The sequence below is a fragment of the Dendrobates tinctorius genome, unplaced genomic scaffold (assembly GCF_039654945.1).
Source record: "Dendrobates tinctorius isolate UK_male_01 unplaced genomic scaffold, ASM3965494v1 ptg000124l, whole genome shotgun sequence".
Lineage (NCBI taxonomy): Eukaryota > Metazoa > Chordata > Amphibia > Anura > Dendrobatidae > Dendrobates > Dendrobates tinctorius.
In genome coordinates, this window is record NW_027361792.1 from 793,893 (window position 1) to 812,983 (window position 19,091).

At 46.2% G+C, this 19,091-nt stretch overlaps 1 protein-coding gene across 1 annotated transcript in view; it reads left to right on the forward strand.

Moving 5' to 3' along the window:
* Positions 1-19,091, forward strand: part of MYBPC3 (myosin binding protein C3) — a 95,213-nt gene that overhangs the window by 17,981 nt on the left and 58,141 nt on the right. Inside the window, exons 6-9 of the mRNA XM_073541826.1 lie at positions 992-1,109; positions 1,493-1,541; positions 8,473-8,529; positions 13,398-13,400. Of these exons, the coding sequence (XP_073397927.1) occupies positions 992-1,109; positions 1,493-1,541; positions 8,473-8,529; positions 13,398-13,400 (227 nt within the window). The remainder of the gene's footprint in view (positions 1-991; positions 1,110-1,492; positions 1,542-8,472; positions 8,530-13,397; positions 13,401-19,091) is intronic.

The following is a 19,091-nucleotide window of genomic DNA, read 5'->3' on the forward strand; positions in this document are numbered from 1 at the left end:
TGTCTGCCGTACAAGTATGGTTCTTGGGAACATCAGTCAGGAGGAACTCCAGTGTAACTCAGTACTAGGAGTACTTCACATCAAAGGCGCTATAAGAGGAGACGTTCAGAAAGGTACATGTTGGCGGAGTGTGGAAGGGAGCGTCCTATCTTACCTGGTGGTCGACTGAGTCCCTGACCCGGAGGACACAGCACGGAGGCAGGCACCTGTATGTACTACAGACTGTGAGTAAAGCTTTGGAACTACAAGCCCTGGTGTCCTCCATTGATTCTTGCGCCAACACACCTGGTACCGCTACATCTGGGCACCGGCCTCTACACCGCTTGTGCCTCTCCTCTACCCCTACATCTACACTGCCCTGGGACTACAGCTCCACCTGTGGGGAGCTTCACCATCTTGGCTGCAACACACCACAAGACCCAGAGGATCTGCATGCAGCGTCGGCTTAACATCTCCCTTGCCGAACACCACAGGTGGCGTCACGAACTATTCATCAATTCTATTTCATTGTTCTTTCACCCCCCTTTTGCCATGGAGCCCCAGGGCCACGGACCGGGTCACAGCTTCCGTGACAACTCCCATTGAGATCAACGGGCCCGGTGCTGAGTACCCCGATAGCCCTGGCCGGGCGCTCCAGTAACATGTAATGCTTCAATTTAGAAGTAGGAGTCTTGTTAACTGGTTTCTCTACAAATGAAAACTGATTCCTGGGGGATTTTAACAGGTTGTACAAATTAGATTGTCCTGGAGTGGAAAAACATGGCTTCTGTCTTCCAAAAACAGTAGATAGCTGCCATATTCACATTCGCAGAGTAGAGATGCAGTACCAGGCGCAACCCATGTGCAGTGGAGGCGCTGTTTCTTGGACAATAGCAGCCATGTTTTCTCCTGCTGGAAACCCCTTATCAGAAATCTTCTCCCCTCACGGCGAGCGCCGCAGGGATGATTCACAGATTTCCTGTAACCGTCTCTCTGCTCCGTCTTATTTCAGATTTACACTTTTGAGATCCAAATCATCAAGGCCAAGACGACGTACGCCGGAGGCTACCGCTGTGAGGTCTCCAGCAAAGACAAATTCGACAGCTGCAACTTTAACCTAAATGTGAACGGTAAATGGTTTTCAATAAAACTTCCAATAATGCCCAGGACGGTCTCTGCGCTTCCTCTTCTGGCAGGACGGGCATGTAACCGCTGCAGCAGTCACATGTCTGTATGACTGCAACAGCTCTGTATATACTGTTTTGGCTGCATGTACACATGACCGCTGCAGCCAGTCACTGACTGCAGTGGTCCCATTCCTATCTGGAAGAGGAAGCACAGACACCTGAAGATGAGCATCGGGGATTGGTAACGTGGGCATGATATATTTCACGCACTGCTGTGCATATGTACACTGGACCATGGTATTCGCCATGTAAAATATATATTTCTTTACTGCTCCGGAGCTTTTCACACACATTGAGATTTCACTTCCTGTGATTTTTCCATCCAGAGGTCAGCAATGCCGGAGACATCGATATTCGCGCTGCATTCAAACGCACGTAAGTATCTGTGAAGTAAGACTCCGATGTTGGAACATTCATTAAAGGGAACCTGTCAGGACATGTTTCCATATAGGAATAAATGTTAGCACAGCCAAATAGGGAGGTGCCACACAGTAGGTTCCCAAACCTTATAATCAAGTATAAAATACCGGGCACACTCAGGGATTTTTGGTGCAAAAATTCAAAATTTTAATACATACAGTAGCCATTAGTTACAAACGTTTCAGTCGTGATAGACCTTCATCAGTGCACTAGGGTTAATTTTTAGATGCTAGTGCGAGTAAATCACAAATAGCAGCCAAAGATCAGGTAGAGAGTGTAGCCCAGAACATAGGTGGTCAGTGACCTGCAATCAGGTATGTCAAGACAGGTTTGTGCCGGGTATCCTATGTCACAGTATCCACCGCAAAAATGTTTGCACCAAAAGTCCCTGAGTGTGCCCGGTATTTTTTGTAGGACATTTTTCCATGTGATGGTAGTGGTACGGTTACTTGCCCTACTGTTTTGGAGAGATCTGATGTGCCATTCAGAAATGATATATAGTAGAAATTATATGCAAATTAGGCTGGAAGTGCATTGGGGGCGTGTCAATGCACTTGGGAGAAGCTTAATTTTCTTATGGTTGAATTACCTAAATTCTTGCCTGTTACTACAGCTCATGTCATTCAGTCTAGTGGAGCTGAGCAACAGTACCAAACACCATGTTAGGATCCGTCTATGCATGGTATTGCATCAGTTCCTGCAGACACCTTCATTTTGATGATTTCTGATGATTAAACCTCCACTGATCACAAATTAATAGCGTATCCTAAACAGTGACCATCATTTTCATTTTATTTTTACATAAATCTATAGTACATGTGAAAATAAGAATCTTTGTAATATATCTTATCAGTGAAATCTCCAGGACTGCTCGTTCACTCTGAGTTCACAGGTAAATTGTGTCTTTAGTGAATACAGACTTTCCCATTATTCAAATAGGAGAAGATAGTTGGTCCTTATAAACATCTATGGAGAACTGTAACTGTCCTTTCAGGAGAACTTGCAGCAGAAGGTTTGTCACCTCTAGCTCCTCCCTCCTCTGTTTGTGTCTGTCTCTAGCTCTTCCCTCCTCTGTCTGTCCCCTCTAGCTCCTCTGTCCTCTGTCTGTGTCTGACTCTAGCTCAAGCCTCCTCTGTCTGTATCTGTCTCTAGTTCCTCCCTCCTCTGTCTGTGTCCTGTCTTTAGCTCTTACTTTCTGTCTGTCTCTAACTCCTCCCTCCTCTCGCTGTGTCTGCCTGTAGCTCCTCTCTCCTCTGTCTCTAGCTCCTCCCTACTCTGTCTCTGTCTGCCTCTAGCTCCTCCCCCTTTGTCTCTGTCTGCCTCTAGCTCCTCCCTCTTCTGTCTCTGTCTGGCTGTAGCTCCTCCCTCCTCTGTCTCCTCCCTCCTCTCCCTGTGTCTGCCTGCAGCTTCTCTCTCCTCTTTTTCTAGCTCCTCGCTCCTGTGTCTGCCTCTAGCTCTTCCATCCTGTCTGTCACCTCTAGCTCCTCTCTCCTCTGTCTGTGTCTGCCTTTAGCTCCTCTCTCCTCTGTTTGTAGCTCCTCCCTCCTTTGCCTCTAGCTTCTCCCTTCTCTGTATCTCTCTAGCTCCTTGCTCCTGTGTCTGCCTCTAGCTCCTCCCTTCTCTGTCTGTCTCTAGCTCTTCCTTCCTGTCTGTCACCTCTAGCTCCTCTCTCCTCTGTCTGTGTCTGTCTCTAGCTCCTACCTTCTCTGTCCCTAACTGGTCCCTCATTTCACTGTGTCTGCCTCTAGCTCCTCTCTCCTCTGTTTGTAGCTCCTCCCTCCTCTGCCTCTAGCTTCTCCCTTCTCTGTATCTCTCTAGCTCCTCCTTCCTCTGTCACTGTCTGGCTCTAGCTCCTCTATCCTCTGTCTCTAGATCCTCCCTCCTCTGTCTGTGTCTGTCTCTAGCTCCTCCCTTCTGTTTGTGTCTGTCTCTGGCCCTTCCCTCCTCTGTCTGTCACCTCTAGCTCCTCCCTCCTTTTCCATGTCTGTCTCTAACTCCTCCCTCTTCTGTCTGTATCTGTCTCTAGCTCCTCCCTCCTTCATAGAATCTTAGAAGCACCAACTGTCATCTATCTCAGTAATGGAATATCGCGCTTCACTGATAACAAATTTTACCTATGAAATAAGAATGAATGATCAGTCCTGGAGGAGAAAGAAGCAGATTTCTCTGATAAGATCTTTTACAATGTTTCCTATTTTCTTGTATATTATTGAGTTATAGAATACAAAAAAAGGTGAACAGTTACACTTTAAGGATATTTGATGAAAAAAGTGAATTAGGTAATGGGTAATGAATTATAAATCATGAATATTTTAATGTTTGGCCATCATTGTAGGTCGAGCAGAAAGTTTCTCAAAGTAGGAAAAGTTGATTACTTGAAATGTGAAATATCTTGTAATATTTTTCCATCTCATTTGTAGTGGGTTGAAGTGATAACTTTTAGTTAATCTATTCACTAATTTATCTAAACTCCCAGGAGCATAGTAGGACCTGGAAGCCGGAGGATATCCATAGCCAGGTAGCTAAAGCTTTGCTCCAGCAATTGATATAAAACATCCCAATGACCGTCTTCCTAATAGGACACCAAAATATTCTCACAATTTAATCTCTTATCCATCAGATAGGCGATAAATTACTAAATGCTAGAGGTCCGACCACCAGAATCCCAGAGATTCTGCTGTCCAATGATCATTCCTATATAATTGTTATAGTAAGGACTGTGAATGCTGAGCAGGGACCAAGGGGTGTGTCACTTCTACAAAGGCCAACTCTTTGAGATGACCAGGTTTCCTGTAAAGGTCCATTCACACCGTTCTGATCGGCAATATAACAAATCGATGCCCTTTTACATGGGCTGATGCAAACCTTATGAGGGCAAGCCATGGTTCGCTTTCCTATATAGTTTGCACATTACCGGATCCCAGGAGATGTGCTGCCAAAAGCAGACACCTTATAGTCCTCATAAGATATGATTGGCCGAAGATCAAGTATTTGATCAATTGCTGTCAATTTTCAGTGCAGTTTTTTTATGTGGCATGTCCATGAGAATTCTATAAGCCTCATCCACATTGCTGGTACTTTAATAATCAGCAAATTCTCAGCATGCAATTTTGTGGAGGAAAATCTGCAGTTTATTTGCCCTGTGAGACCATCTAAGCCAAGGATATCAAACTCAAATACACAGAGGGCCAAAATTAAAAACATGGACAAATCTGCGGGCAAACCTTGATATTAATTAAACTATATGGGCCCCACATAGTCCTTCCTACAATATAATGGGCCCCACAATGTCTGCCATATTGTATAATAGGCCCACATAGTCCTCTATACAGTATAATGCATCCCACATAGTCTTCCATATAGTATAATGCATCCCACATAGTCCTCCGTAGTGTATAATGGTCCCCACATAGTCCTCCAAACAATATAATGGGCCCCACAATGCCTTCCATATAGTATAATAGGCCTCACATTGTGTTCTAGACAGTATAATGTGCCCCACATAGTCCTCCGTACAGTACAATGGGCCCCACATTGTCCTCCATACAGTATAATGCGCCCCACATAGTCCTCCGTAGTGTATAATGGTCCCCACATAGTCCTCCAAACAATATAATGGGCCCCACAATGTCTTCCATATAGTATAATAGGCCTCACATTGTGTTCTATACAGTATAATGCGCCCCACATAGTCTTCCGTAGAGTACAATGGGCCCTACATTGTCCTCCATACACTATAATGTTCCCCACATAGTCCTCAATATAGTATAATGGGCCCCACATTGTCCTCCATACAGTATAATGGGCCCCACATAGTCCTACATATAGTATAATGGGCTCCACATAGTCCTACATACAGTATAACAGGCCCCACATAGTCCTCCATACAGTATAATGGGCCCCACATTGTCCTCCATACAGTATAATGGGCCCCACATAGTCCTACATATAGTATAATGGGCCCCACATAGTCCTACATATAGTATAATGGGCTCCACATAGTCCTACATACAGTATAACAGGCCCTACATGGTCCTCCATACAGTATAATGGCCCCCACATAGCCTTCCATACAGTATAATGTGCTCCATATAGTCCTCCATACAGTATAATGCACCCTAAATAGTCCTCCATAGAGTATAATGGCCCCCGCATAGTCCTCCATTCAGAATAACAGGCCCCACAAGTGCTCCATAAAGAATAATGGTCCCAACATGGTCCAATATAACTGGCCCCACACATTCATCCATACAGTAAAATGCTCCCCACAAAGTCCTCAATACAGTATACTGCACCCCAAATCATCCTCCATACAATATAATGGGCCCCACAATGTCCACCATATAGTATAATAGGCCCACATAGTCCTCTATACAGTATAATGCATCCCACATAGTCCTCCATATAGTATAATGCACCCCACATCATCCTCATACAGTATAATGGGCTCCACAGTGGCCTCACATTTAAAAACAAAAACATAATCGCCTCTCCTCATTCACCTGCTGCTTCGATCTCGGCAGCGAGCACTCAAACTCTTCACTGCTCGGCACAGTGGGCGCGAAATTGTGATGCCATCGCGCCCACTGCACTGAGACGTCAGATGCACAGGGAGAATGATGGGGGAGGGAGCAGACGTCTTCCCTTTTCCATCATTGCCTTCAGTTGTACCGACTTTCAGCATGCAGATAGGGTTGAAAGGCGTCGCAGGCCAAATATAATCGCCCTGTGGGCCAGAGTCTGACGTGTGCGCCAAGCCCTATAGGAAGACGGCAGCTGTCTTATCATTGGGATCATTGCTGAGCAAAGAACAACCTGAATTCTGTGTGTCGCCAAGGAAGATCCGATTCTGTCCTTCGACCATCAATATGACTGTATTGATGGAAATCGTATTTCCTCCCCGCACCGCCACCTTGTGACCCCCTGTTATGCCGCCCTATACCTCTGCCCACCGCTGATCCTCACTCTGCTGCATGCTGTGCAGTGCGCACCGTACAGAAGTTACTGCTTTTCCTCTATCAGAGCAGGGGATTTATCCTTCCCCACAACCTACAGACACCTCCAGCCGTAACATCTATATATTGCTGCGGGCTATGTCTGTCCTCTGCCGTACAGGTACATTTTACAACTTTTTGTCACTTTCTCAAACCCGTCCCCGATGCCATATGACTAGCGGATCATATACGCAGCGCAGTTGCCTTTTTCTTCCCAGTTTTCTGGATCCACTTTGCTCATGGTCCAGTTTGTGGATCCCATGAACTGTAAGGGGCCACGAAATAATGTACCATTATACTATGCGATTAGTCACCAAGGGGTCCAAGTCCATAAAAAAAAAAACATGAGGCCTGCATACTATATAGACTAATGTGCCCAAAGCCTTTTAACACACCTGAGCTGCTGTAGAACCTCTTGTTGAAGAGCGAGGAGGAGATTCCTGCCCATTGTTGGCTGATGTATTCCTACTGTAAAGTTCTGCAGCGGACTTGGTTGTGAATGATGTAGTTTGCAGCAGATGTAATTCTATAATGCGCTGAATCTGCTGAAGAACCTCTTTTTTTAATGAGGGTCAATTAGTGGTTCACCCTGGAAAAGATGCCTCAACTGTAGGAAGAGAAAAGCAGTGCCCAGAAGCAGCGCTCATCACTGCATATCGAGATCAGCTGAGTATGGAGTCTTATCAGCAGTGCTTCATGGGAAAAACATGCAAATTAGTACTCTACCAGAAGGAAAGAAAGTGATTTCACGATTTTCATTGGTAAGTGGCACTACGTAGTGTTTCAGACTTCTAGTATCGGGCATGTATGTAGGATAAAAGTAGGTGGCGTGGTTAGGGTCGGGGTCTCTCTAGCACTTTAACACCCCCCTAGATCTGAAGGAAAGGACGCATTGGTCACTGACTGCTTTGTATGACTAAGGCCTCATCAGACGGTCACTACATGGCCTCCCTATTAAGGCCACAATCCCGGGATCTCCCATTTCTCTGAAGTGGTTGAAGGTGGCTTCTGGGTCAAGGGGTATTCCAGCACGGCTCCAGATGAGCAATGACGGTGACCTTACCACTCCACCACCTGCTGAGATGTGTGCACGATACCCTCCGATAGGGCATGTGTCTGGGCAGGTGTGTGCGCTTATATCTCCGCTCAGCTTCAATGCGGTCGTGAGTGGCGCCAACATTCAGTAGAAGTTTGGGAGGTCCATGGATGCGAATGTAGTGTGGATGCTTAAAGGACGACTTGTTATAACCGTCTGTGGTCTGAAAGAGGTTGAACCAAGTATATAAGTTACCCACCAAACTGATAGGATGGAGGGGATAACATTTTGAAAGCTGTGGGTCTGATCTTAGAGACGGACCACCACTGATCCCATGAATGGAGAAGAAGTTGAGCGAGCGCTCCTCAGCTCCATTCAGTGTCTATGGGACTGCCAAGTTTTATCTTGTAATCTCCATAGGCTGACCATGGAGATGCTCAACTTCTGATCTGTGGGGGTCCCAAAGGTCAGATCCCCAGCGTTGAGTACATTGTCCCCTATCCTATCAATAGGATAAACATCATTCGGTATAAGCCCTTTACAGTAAGTAAATATTAGCGATAAGCGAAGATGACTCTTTACGCTCCCACAGGACCTCTCTCCTGCGGGATCTCAATTCCCCGTCTGCATTATGAAGGGTTAAATCCGCGGTGATATCAGCAGCATAAAGTCAGTAGCACCAGTCATTTTCCACTGCAGATTTTATCCTCAGCGAGTAAATTGCTTTTCTAGACACCATGCTGGTACATCCAATTCCATGGCAGAAAATCCACAGATAAAAAATCCACCCAGGAGGATCTCTGAGTAGGGCGCCAATAGTAGATTACTCATCGCAGGTCCTTGTTTTTTATTGCAGTGGAGATGGGAAAGAAGAAGCCGGAGAGCTGGACTTCAGCGCCCTCCTCAAGAAAAGGTGAGAACTCAGCCCTGATCTCGGTCATCCAGGCGGATCCTGTATCAGCAGTCTGCCATCTCCATACCCACGGATCTCCGGTACCCTACACATAGATCACTTATCTATAAATTCACGCTCCCTTATGTCCTCTGCTTCCTGTGCATTATATCCCCTCTGACACGGCTCACTGTGGTTATACAACATCGAGGACTGCAGTGAAGGGGGATCCTGACAGTCGGCTGGTTAGGAAGCAGATCCTGGGTCGGATGGACCCGGACTAAAAGGAAACTGCTGCTCTACTGTACTGATAAAAGACCAATATCCTGACGTGTACGGCCATGTTGGCCCCTGTCGGAGTAATGAATACATTTAAAGAAGCCCATCTCTACCTCCTCCTCCCCCTCTTCCTCCTCTACCTCCTCCCCCTGTTCCTCCTCTACCTCCTCCCCCTCTTCCTTCTCCCCCTCTTCCTCCTCTACCTCCTCCTCCTCTTCCTCCTCTACCTCCTCCTCCTCTTCCTCCTCTACCTCCTCCTCTTCCTCCACTACCTCTACCTCTTCCTCCTCTACCTCCTCCTCCTCTACCTCCTCCCCCTGTTCATCCTCTACCTTCTCCCCCTCTTCCTCCTCTACCTCCTCCTCTTCCTCCTCTACCTCCTCCTCTTCCTCCTCCTCTTCCTCCTCTACCTCCTCCTCTACCTCCTCCCCCTGTTCATCCTCTACCTCCTCCCCCTCTTCCTCCTCTACCTCCTCCTCTTCCTCCACTACCTCTGCCTCTTCCTCCTATACCTCCTCCTCCTCTACCTCCTCCCCCTGTTCATCCTCTACCTCCTCCCCCTCTTCCTCCTCTACCTCCTCCTCTTCCTCCTCTACCTCCTCCTCTTCCTCCTCTACCTCCGCCTCTTCCTCCTCTACCTCCTCCTCTACCTCCTCCCCCTGTTCATCCTCTACCTCCTGCCCCTCTTCCTCCTCTACCTCCTTCTCTTCCTCCTCTACCTCCTCCTCTTCCTCCTCTACCTCCTCTTCCTCCTCTACCTCCTCCTCCTCTACCTCCTCCCCCTCTTCCTCCTCTACCTCCTCCTCTTCCTCCTCTACCTCCTACTCTTCCTCCTCTATCTCCGCCTCTTCCTCCTCTACCTCCTCCTCCTCTACCTCCTCCCCCTGATCCTCCTCTACCTCCTCCCCCTCTTCCTCCTCTACCTCCTCCTCTACCTCCTCCCCCTCTTCCTCCTCTACCTCCGCCTCTTCCTCCTCTACCTCCTCCTCCTCTACCTCCTCCCCCTGATCCTCATCTACCTCCTCCTCCTCCTCCTCTTCCTCCTCCCATCAGTGTTCATTCTCTTGATCTATTGCAGTCATCATATTACACAGCACTGTGCACTTACTATTTCTTGTTTTCCTTTCTACCCAGTTAGTTCTGTTTTCCATTAGGTCTTTGACATGATTAATAAGTGACCAGCTGAATCCTCCTTAGCTCTATGTAGAAACAGGAGGTCAATTTTCCCTGCATGAGTCAAGAGTCCCTGCAAAAGTCCATGGCAGAGAGGGCGGGAGCCGCTGGGTCAGGAGGTGAAGAGGAAAATGATTTTTGCAGGGACCAGAGACTTTCTGTTTCTACATAGAGCAGACGAAAGAGAAGAATTTTCTGGGTAGAAAGGCAAAGAGAGCAATTGTGAGTATACAGTGCTGTATAATATGATGACTGCAATATATTAAGAGGATGGATGCTTTGACGGGAGGAAGAGGAAGAAAAGGAGGAGGAGGGCTTCTTTAATGTATGCACATGGAGCTTTCCACCAAACACTCACTGCAAAATGTTTTACACTTCGGGCATCTTCATTCCAGTTCTTATAAACCTTTCTTAGCTTCCATCTGAATAATAGTTAACAAATCTAGTCTTGTGGCGATTTCCATTAAAGGAGGTTATTCCGATCTCCTGCATTGATGCTTCATCTATATCAGATTGGTGGGGGTCCGACACTCGGCATCTCCAGCAATCCCCCTCTGGCGGTCAGATATACACAGTGTACCAGCTCTTTGCACCATGAAGTGGCCGTTCTAGGTACTGCAGCTCAGCTTTTATTAATGTGAGTGTGGACTGTGCTGCAGTACTGGGAATGGCCATTACACAGGGTATGGCGCTGTGGTGCTCCGGCCCTGAACGTTGTGCACATCTGGGCACTGCTGGAGCTGATAACAGCGGATCAGAGGAGGCACTGGGTGTCAGATCTCCACCATTGGTGTATTGATGGCTTATCCTAAGGGTAACTCATCAATATCTAAGTCCTGGAAACCCCCTGATTATACAGATGGGCCCCAGAATAGCGCCGGTTACCCTGGTACTCGCAGCGATGCCGCCCTTCCAAGGCTGTTTTAGCAATTTCTTGCATTTTCATTCGACATATCGATATCCTACATTTCCATTTCCGGCCACCGACACTGTCCCCTTAGTAGTCATCAGTATACTGTGTGTATATATACTGTATACTACATGCACCGCCTTATCCAGCTTTCGTGCGCTGCTATATCTCTTATGTGCTATTCTTTGCCTCTTGCATTGTCTGCAGTACATGTCGCTTTTTCGCTTTCTGCATCCTTCATTTTGCTATCCGGGCCGGGCTGTCAGGAAGTACAGCGGTTCGTTATCGAGCCCCCTCTTAATTTACCCTTGTAGGAGACGTATAGTAATGGCGACACGATGTCCTTTTTAACTAGATAGCCAATATGTGGGCCGAGCTGTCACATTGCCTGCAGCGCCCCCGGTCATTGTTCGGCTCTGTAGTGCTTGCCGTATAGGAGCGCCATGTCGGCTTCTCTGCAGTCTTCAATGTCTTGCAGCATCTTTATCCTCCATTTCATGGTACAGATGGATGCAACCACCTTGTCGTGCAGCTCTTCTTCTCCGTTACTGCATCACGATGACATCCCGTTAGTGTTTGCTTCTGGACGCTCATCATGTATCATCGCTTGCTATATTGTCTGTATTACTCTATTGTCTTCCTGTATATTCCGTCCAGTGCTTTGGTTGCAGCATCCCTTTTTATTTCGCTCTAGCATAGCTTGCGGCATCCCGTTAAAGGGAATCTGTCACCCCTTTTTTCGAATATGAGCTTCCGGCACCGCCATCAGGAGCTTATCGCCAGCATTCTGTAATGCATTCTGTAATGCTGTAGATAAGCCTCCGATGTAACCTGAAAGAGAAGAAAAACACGTTATATTATACTCACCTGTTGAGGGCAGAGCAGAGTCCTGCAGTACGCAGGCGCCGGAGCCACGACAGGAAGAAGAGGACGGCATCGTACGAAGATGGGAGGCACCAGACCGGACCACGACACCCATCGGACCGGACGCCCGGTATAATCTAACTCATTTTTCTTATCTTTCAGGTTACATCAGGGGCTTATCTACAGCATTACAGAATGCACTATAGAATACTGTAGATAAGCCCCTGATGGCGGTGCCGGAAGCTCATATTCGAAAAAAGGGGTGACAGATTCCCTTTAATTATGTGCTTTATCATTGCTTGCAGCATCCCATTTTATGTGCTATATCACTCCTTGCAGCATCCATTTATTTCTATGGTGTAATGTAGCTTGCAGCATCCCTTTTTATGTGCTTTAACATTGCTTGCAGCATTCCTTTACTTGTATGGTTTAGCATAGCGCGCAGCATCCCTTTACTTCTATGGTCTATTGTAGCTTGCAGCATCCCTTTACTTCTATAGTCTAGCATTGCTTGCAGCATCACTTTTATGTGCTATATCACTCCTTTCAGCATCCCTTTACTTCTATGGTCTAGCATATCTTGCAGCATCCCTTTAGCTCTATGGTGTAATGTAGCTTGCTGCATCCCTTTTTATGTGCTTTAACATTGCTTGCAGCATTCCTTTACTTGTATGGTCTAGCATAGCTTGCATCATCTCTTTCTATGTGCTCTAGCATAGCTTGCAGCATCTCTTTAGTTCTAAGGTCTAGCGGAGCTTGTAGCATCCCTTTCTATGTATTCTAGCATTGCTTACGGCATCCCTTTCCATGTGCTCTATTGTAGCTTGCAGCATCCCTTTTGCTTTGTGCATGGCTTGCAGCGCCTCCCCTTGCTTTGTCTTTCTATCCTAACGATGCTTCTGCCTTCCGTTTCCATCCGTCCGATGCTTTTTGTTCCCTTATCACCATTATTAAATGCTTTTGCATCATATATTCTGGTATGCTGCCTGCTGTGTCCTACGCTCCCTTACATAGTTTTCCTACGCTCCCTTACATAGTTTTCCTACGCTCCCTTACATAGTTTTCCTATGCTCCCTTACATAGTTTTCCTACGCTCCCTTACATAGTTTTCCCACGCTCCCTTACATAGTTTTCCTATGCTCCCTTACATAGTTTTCCCACGCTCCCTTACATAGTTTTCCCACGCTCCCTTACATAGTTTTCCCACGCTCCCTTACATAGTTTTCCTACACTCCCTTACATAGTTTTCCTACGCTCCCTTACATAGTTTTCCTACGCTCCCTTACATAGTTTTCCTACGCTCCCTTACATAGTTTTCCTACGCTCCCTTACATAGCTTTTCTACGCTCCCTTACATAGTTTTCCTACGCTCCCTTACATAGTTTTCCTACGCTCCCTTACATAGTTTTCCTACGCTCCCTTATATAGTTTTCCTATGCTCCCTTACATAGTTTTCCTACGCTCCCTTACATAGTTTTCCTACGCTCCCTTACATTGCTTGCAGCACCCCTTTTGCTCTCTGGCTACATCCCTTTAATTGCTTGCTTAGCTCTTCTAACACTGGCCTCCTATGTACTTTATACATGCACTAGTATTTGCATCTTTTTTTTTTATCTATAACCTTCTTATTATTATTTTCCTCTGACCTTGTTCCTGCGTACAGAGAGTAAGTTCTCCGTGATCTGCCTGCCACATGCATGAGAGCATGAGCTTTACTGATGCCTCTGGCCAAGCCTAATCCACCATGGACTTGGACCGACGTCCACAGGCCAGCAATACGCATTTAGTAACGCTTCGCGAATGTCGCACTCGCCCAAGCTCTGATGCCGCTCATCGGATCCACGTCACCATCACTGGTTCTGCCATATATATAGACAGTGAGTGCAGTGACCACGAATGGGCTCCCGAACGTGGAGAGTCAGGATGAGAGCGCACAACGCAGCTGTCTCTTCTCAGAGGGAATCTCACCTTCCCGTGGAAGTGACAGCTGGTCTGCAGAGAGTAATCGGATAGTCTGCATCATGGTCTGAAGAAAGGCCTGCGCTGCTATATTAAGCCCCCACTACAGGCCCGTAAGATGGATCTATCATCACGTCAAGGCGTGCACGAAAAAAGGAACATAAAAGAGTTTAGAAGCCAGTGATTCTGGGTAGAAGTGACATCCTTAGCCTTTAAAGAGGAATCCCTATCCTAGATACTGTGAATATGCCATAAATGCCTCCTGACTCCATAATTTTGGGTCCCTATACCCCTGTCCTGTATAGTGAAGTGGCCAAAGACTGGGAAACCATTGAGAGGTGGTACACGTGTGTCCGTGGCTCGGTCCATAGCCTTCTATAACTAAGCAAGTGGGCTCTGCTGCTTCCGTAACTCCCTGTAGAGAAAGATGCAGCCATGCATAGCCGCCTCTTCGTGGATTCTCTGACTCATACTATAGATAGGGGTCAGAGAACCCCAGTTCTGGACATACGTGCTAGTCCCAACTATCCGAAATATCCTCTGGCTATGTCTAAAATCAAAATACTCAATAAGACTTCCTGGAGCCACCACTAGGGGGAGCTGAGGAGATCATTGCATACTGGTGATACATTGAACTCAATGGTGGCGCAGTATGCGCTGAGCTCCCTCTAGAGGTGGCTCTAGGAAGTCAGAATTATCCTTTGCCATGCAGGGGATTAAATCATCTGTGCCAGTAAAAAAAAAAAAGAAGTTCTGATTGCTGTAAAAAAAATTAGGAAATGCAATAAGCAAGGGGTGTTAATCCTAAATATATTATGGTGATAAAAGACAGCAAATCACTTGACATAAAGATTTGTCCCCGACCAGTTAATTGTTTCCATATGAACACATGGAAGAGATTTAGTGACTTTTCCCTAAATAAGGAAACGTTTTCTAATATTCCCGTCTGGGTGCAACGACGGCAGACATTCGATGGTGCCACAACCTGGGACTGACTGAGCTATTCTAGGGCACTTTGTGGAATACTTGTGATTTAAGTGGGTGCCACTGCCCTAACTTGAGTGAACTTGTCCAAAAGATAGCAAACCACACATGTAGGGCTCGAACAATGGCTGCCTCCACTGCTTGTTCGTAACCTGGGACTTATAACAACCCTTGATAACAAATACGCTGCGGTGACAGCAATCCATGGAGAATTTGTGTTACGTCAGTGACCTCCACCTTCTCCAGAGCGGCAGAGACCGGCGCTCGCTTCGAGGGTGGAAAAAGCCACTAAAATTACTATCCAAGTTATGTAGAAAAGACACAACGATTTAGGAGGAGTGGGACCATGGCTGCTGTCCGAACACAACACATCGATCTCAGCCAAGATCGGAAACACCCAAATCATCACGACATGGCAGAGGGCAAAGTGCAAACCGGAAATAAGGTTTTTTTTTTAGACTTTACCCCAGTCGCTCTTGTTCCCCATTCCCTAAATGTGCCCATAGATGCTGATGTTCTGTCTGATGACGTCTCGGCGTCAAACCGAGAAAACTTTTTGAAGAACTTGTTTTCCGAACGTTTTGAACCCTTCCAGAGTTTGCGAAGTCTCTTAGTCGTGCCCCCTCCGGGGCCTTACAGGAGAGTCGTCAGGTCTGACGCTCAGCTCTGTGCCTGGGTAAGTAACCTGGCCTCGTCATGTAGTCGGGAGAACCCAACCGGTCCTATACTAAATGACCTACTCTATGGAGAGGCCATGAATGTGAACGTCCCAGAAAACGCCAAAATTTCCATTATGAATGCCGACTCATTTACGTACAGGACTTCAATAGACAGTATCGGGATGTGATCTCGGGCGTGATCATTAGCGGACTAGTTGACTGTCGTCCTTCAGATCTTCCTAAATCTACTGTTGTCGCGTTTTTTCCTGAAACCATCTTCGGTTGAATCGATCATATGGAAATACAGCAATTTTGCACCAATTTTGTCAATGATGAAACCCTTGTGCTCCATGATTGCTGTCACGGCCGCGTCGCTGGAGAATGTCCAGACCGTCACCTGCTTGTCCTGACCTGCTGTGCTCCAGGATTTGCACGCCTTCTTGATTTTGCACTTTTTCCCGGTTGTCACATTCTCTCTCCGCATGTAATAGACTCTTTCTTTGTACGGCATGATAAGAAATTACGTCTGCATTTCTGTCTTACCTCTTTGCCCGGTCTTGGCGAGTGGTCGTGATTTCTGGTGGTTGCCTTGCACTGACGTGTCTTGCTCTCTCTTGCCCCGGTGATGCGGGTGCCGTCTCCGATGCATGCTTTTCTGAATGCCTCTTTGCAAGTCCAGCAGTTTCCTGCGTTCCGTAAATCGGTAAGACCCAAAACATGCAAAAGTCTTTCCCTAAGGTCAAGAATGTGGTCAACCATGATGTTGTTCTCTACCAAGGTTGCTTATGTTGGACCTGCTCTATTTTGCTAAAATGGTCCTCAAAAAGTTATCTGGGTGTTGCGGCAATCAGCTGCAGGCTTCAGCAGGCGCTCAATTCTCCTGCAGCGCCACCACTAGGTAATTAAAGTATTACATGGTGCCCACTGACAGCTGTTCACATCATGCATGCATGGTCGCTCTCCATAGTAGGTCGAAAAGTGAATGTAATAGGGCCAGCGAATATTAATGGACGTTTATACCCCAACTCTTCCCGAGTTTTAGTCTCGTGCAGCTGTAATTTTGGCAATGAAGATGGGTTATCAATAGTCTGAGGGTCTAGTCCTGGAATAGAATCAGAGCAAACGCCAAGAAGGGTCCTGACCCCTCAACACTTTCAGAGCTTCCCCCTAAATCCACACCCATATCTAGTGCCACATTGCTGCGCCCTGGAGGATCCTCTTGACCGATGTTCAGTTCTCTCTTTAGAAATGGATTTACTGTCCTTAACGACGTGACGTGCTGGTGGATTACGATCCCCTGTAAACACATGTCCGGAATGCGATTTACACCGTCATACACACCGGCGCACCGGCTCGTAACTGTTCTGAACAGTGGCCAAGGCACGGCCCGCGCCTACGCCTGTCTATTTGTGGCCTCCTTATTACTAGCAAAGGGCAGATCTGTTTCATTGTAAAAAAGATCGTTGGAGTAACCGGAGGCTCGAAGCGAGACCCTCAGCTAAACGTCATCCGAGACAGCTGTCCCATAGCTAAATGCCATGCTGAGGCCAAGCCCCTCACTGGTGGTCCCCTCTGCACCCAGCTCCAGGCCACGGGCCCCCCCTAGATGGGGAAAAGGCTGTGCTGTCCCCAAATACGAGAGGAGCAGAGAACGTCTGAAGGACGGGGGATAGTGAGGTTACCTCTCACAACAAAGCCATCTCTCCAAAACTCATTGTTTCCTGCTATCTGTGCAGATAATCCCATAAGATTACAAGAGGAAGAAAAATGATTGTTTTAATCGGTCTTTTATGTTAAATGCATTTTCTTAAATGCTTTTGCACTAAGGGAGGAGGTGAGCTGTGACCATAGTGAATGGTGGATCCTATGTTATCTACTGTATATAGAGGTGTTATCCGTTATTGTATAGGAGGAGGAGGTGAGCTGTGACATCGCCTATTGTGAATGGTGGATCCTGTGTTATCTACTGTATATAGAGGTGTTATCCGTTATTGTATAGGAGGAGGAGATGAGCTGTGACCATAGTGAATGGTGGATCCTGTGTTATCTACTGTATATAGAGATGTTATCAGTCATTATACAGGAGGAGGTGAGCTGTGACATCATCTATTGTGAATGGTAGATCCTGTGTTATCTACTGTATATAGAGGTGCTATCCGTTATTGTATAGGAGGAGGAGGTGAGCTGTGACCATAGTGAATGGTGGATCCTGTGTTATCTACTGTATATAGAGATGTTATCAGTCATTATACAGGAGGAGGTGAGCTGTGACATCATCTATTGTGAATGGTAGATCCTGTGTTATCTACTGTATATAGAGGTGCTATCCGTTATTGTATAGGAGGAGGAGGTGAGCTGTGACCATAGTGAATGGTGGATCCTGTGTTATCTACTGTATATAGAGATGTTATCAGTCATTGTATAGGAGGAGGAGGTGGTGGTGAGCTGTGACATCATCTATTGTGAATGGTGGATCCTGTGTTATCTACTGTATATAGAGGTGTTATCAGTCATTGTACAGGAGGAGGAGGTGAGCTGTGACATCACCTATTGTGAATGGTGGATACTGTGTTATCTACTGTATATAGAGGTGTTATCAGTCACTGTACAGGAGGAGGATGTGAGCTGTGACATCACCTATTGTGAATGGTGGATCATGTGTTATCTACTGTATATAGAGGTGTTATCAGTCATTGTACAGGATGAGGAGGTGAGCTGTGACATCACCTATTGTGAATGGAGGATCCCGTGTTATCTACTGTATACAGAGGTGTTATCGGTCATTGTACAGGAGGAGGAGGTGAGCTGTGACATCACCTATTGTGAATGGTGGATCATGTGTTATCTACTGTATATAGAGGTGTTATCAGTCATTGTACAGGATGAGGAGGTGAGCTGTGACATCACCTATTGTGAATGGAGGATCCCGTGTTATCTACTGTATACAGAGGTGTTATCAGTCATTGTACAGGAGGAGGAGGTGAGCTGTAACATCACCTATTGTGAATGGTGAATCCTGTGTTATCCACTGTATACAGAGGTGTTATCAGTCATTGTACAGGAGGAGAATGTGAGCTGTGACATCACCTATTGTGAATGGTGAATCCTGTGTTATCTACTGTATATAGAGGTGTTATCTGTCATTGTACAGGAGGGAGAAGAGGTGAGCTGAGACATCACCTATCATAAATGATGGATCCTGTGTTATCAGCTGTATATAAAGGTGTAATCAGTTATTGTACAGGAGGAGGAGGTGAGCTGTGATGTCACCTATTGTGAATGGTGGGTCCTGTGTTATCTCCTGTGTACAGTATAGAGATGTTATCAATCATTGTATAAAAGGGGGAAAAGGTGAGCTGTGACATCACCTCTTGTGAATGGAGTCTCCTCTATTATCTACTGTATATAGAGGTGTTATTGTCAGGAGGAGGTGAGCTGTATATAGAGGTGTTATCAGGTGTTTTAGTCCTGTCTGTTTTGATAATGAGACTGCTGAAAAGTCACGTGTCCATTACAGGAAGTGTGATTCTAATATTATAAATAGATGGTGAAATGGAAAATTAAAAAAAAAAAAACTATAAAAATTATTTTGTCAAATTCCCTTTAAATCACCTGAATATGTAATATAATTTCAAAAATTAATTATTACAAGTGACCAGTCGTAATCCAACTCTCTTATCTGTACGATCCACAGTGACCAATCATTAAAAAGAACGTCTAGAAATCTGATCAGTACACTCCTGACAAGAGAGAGT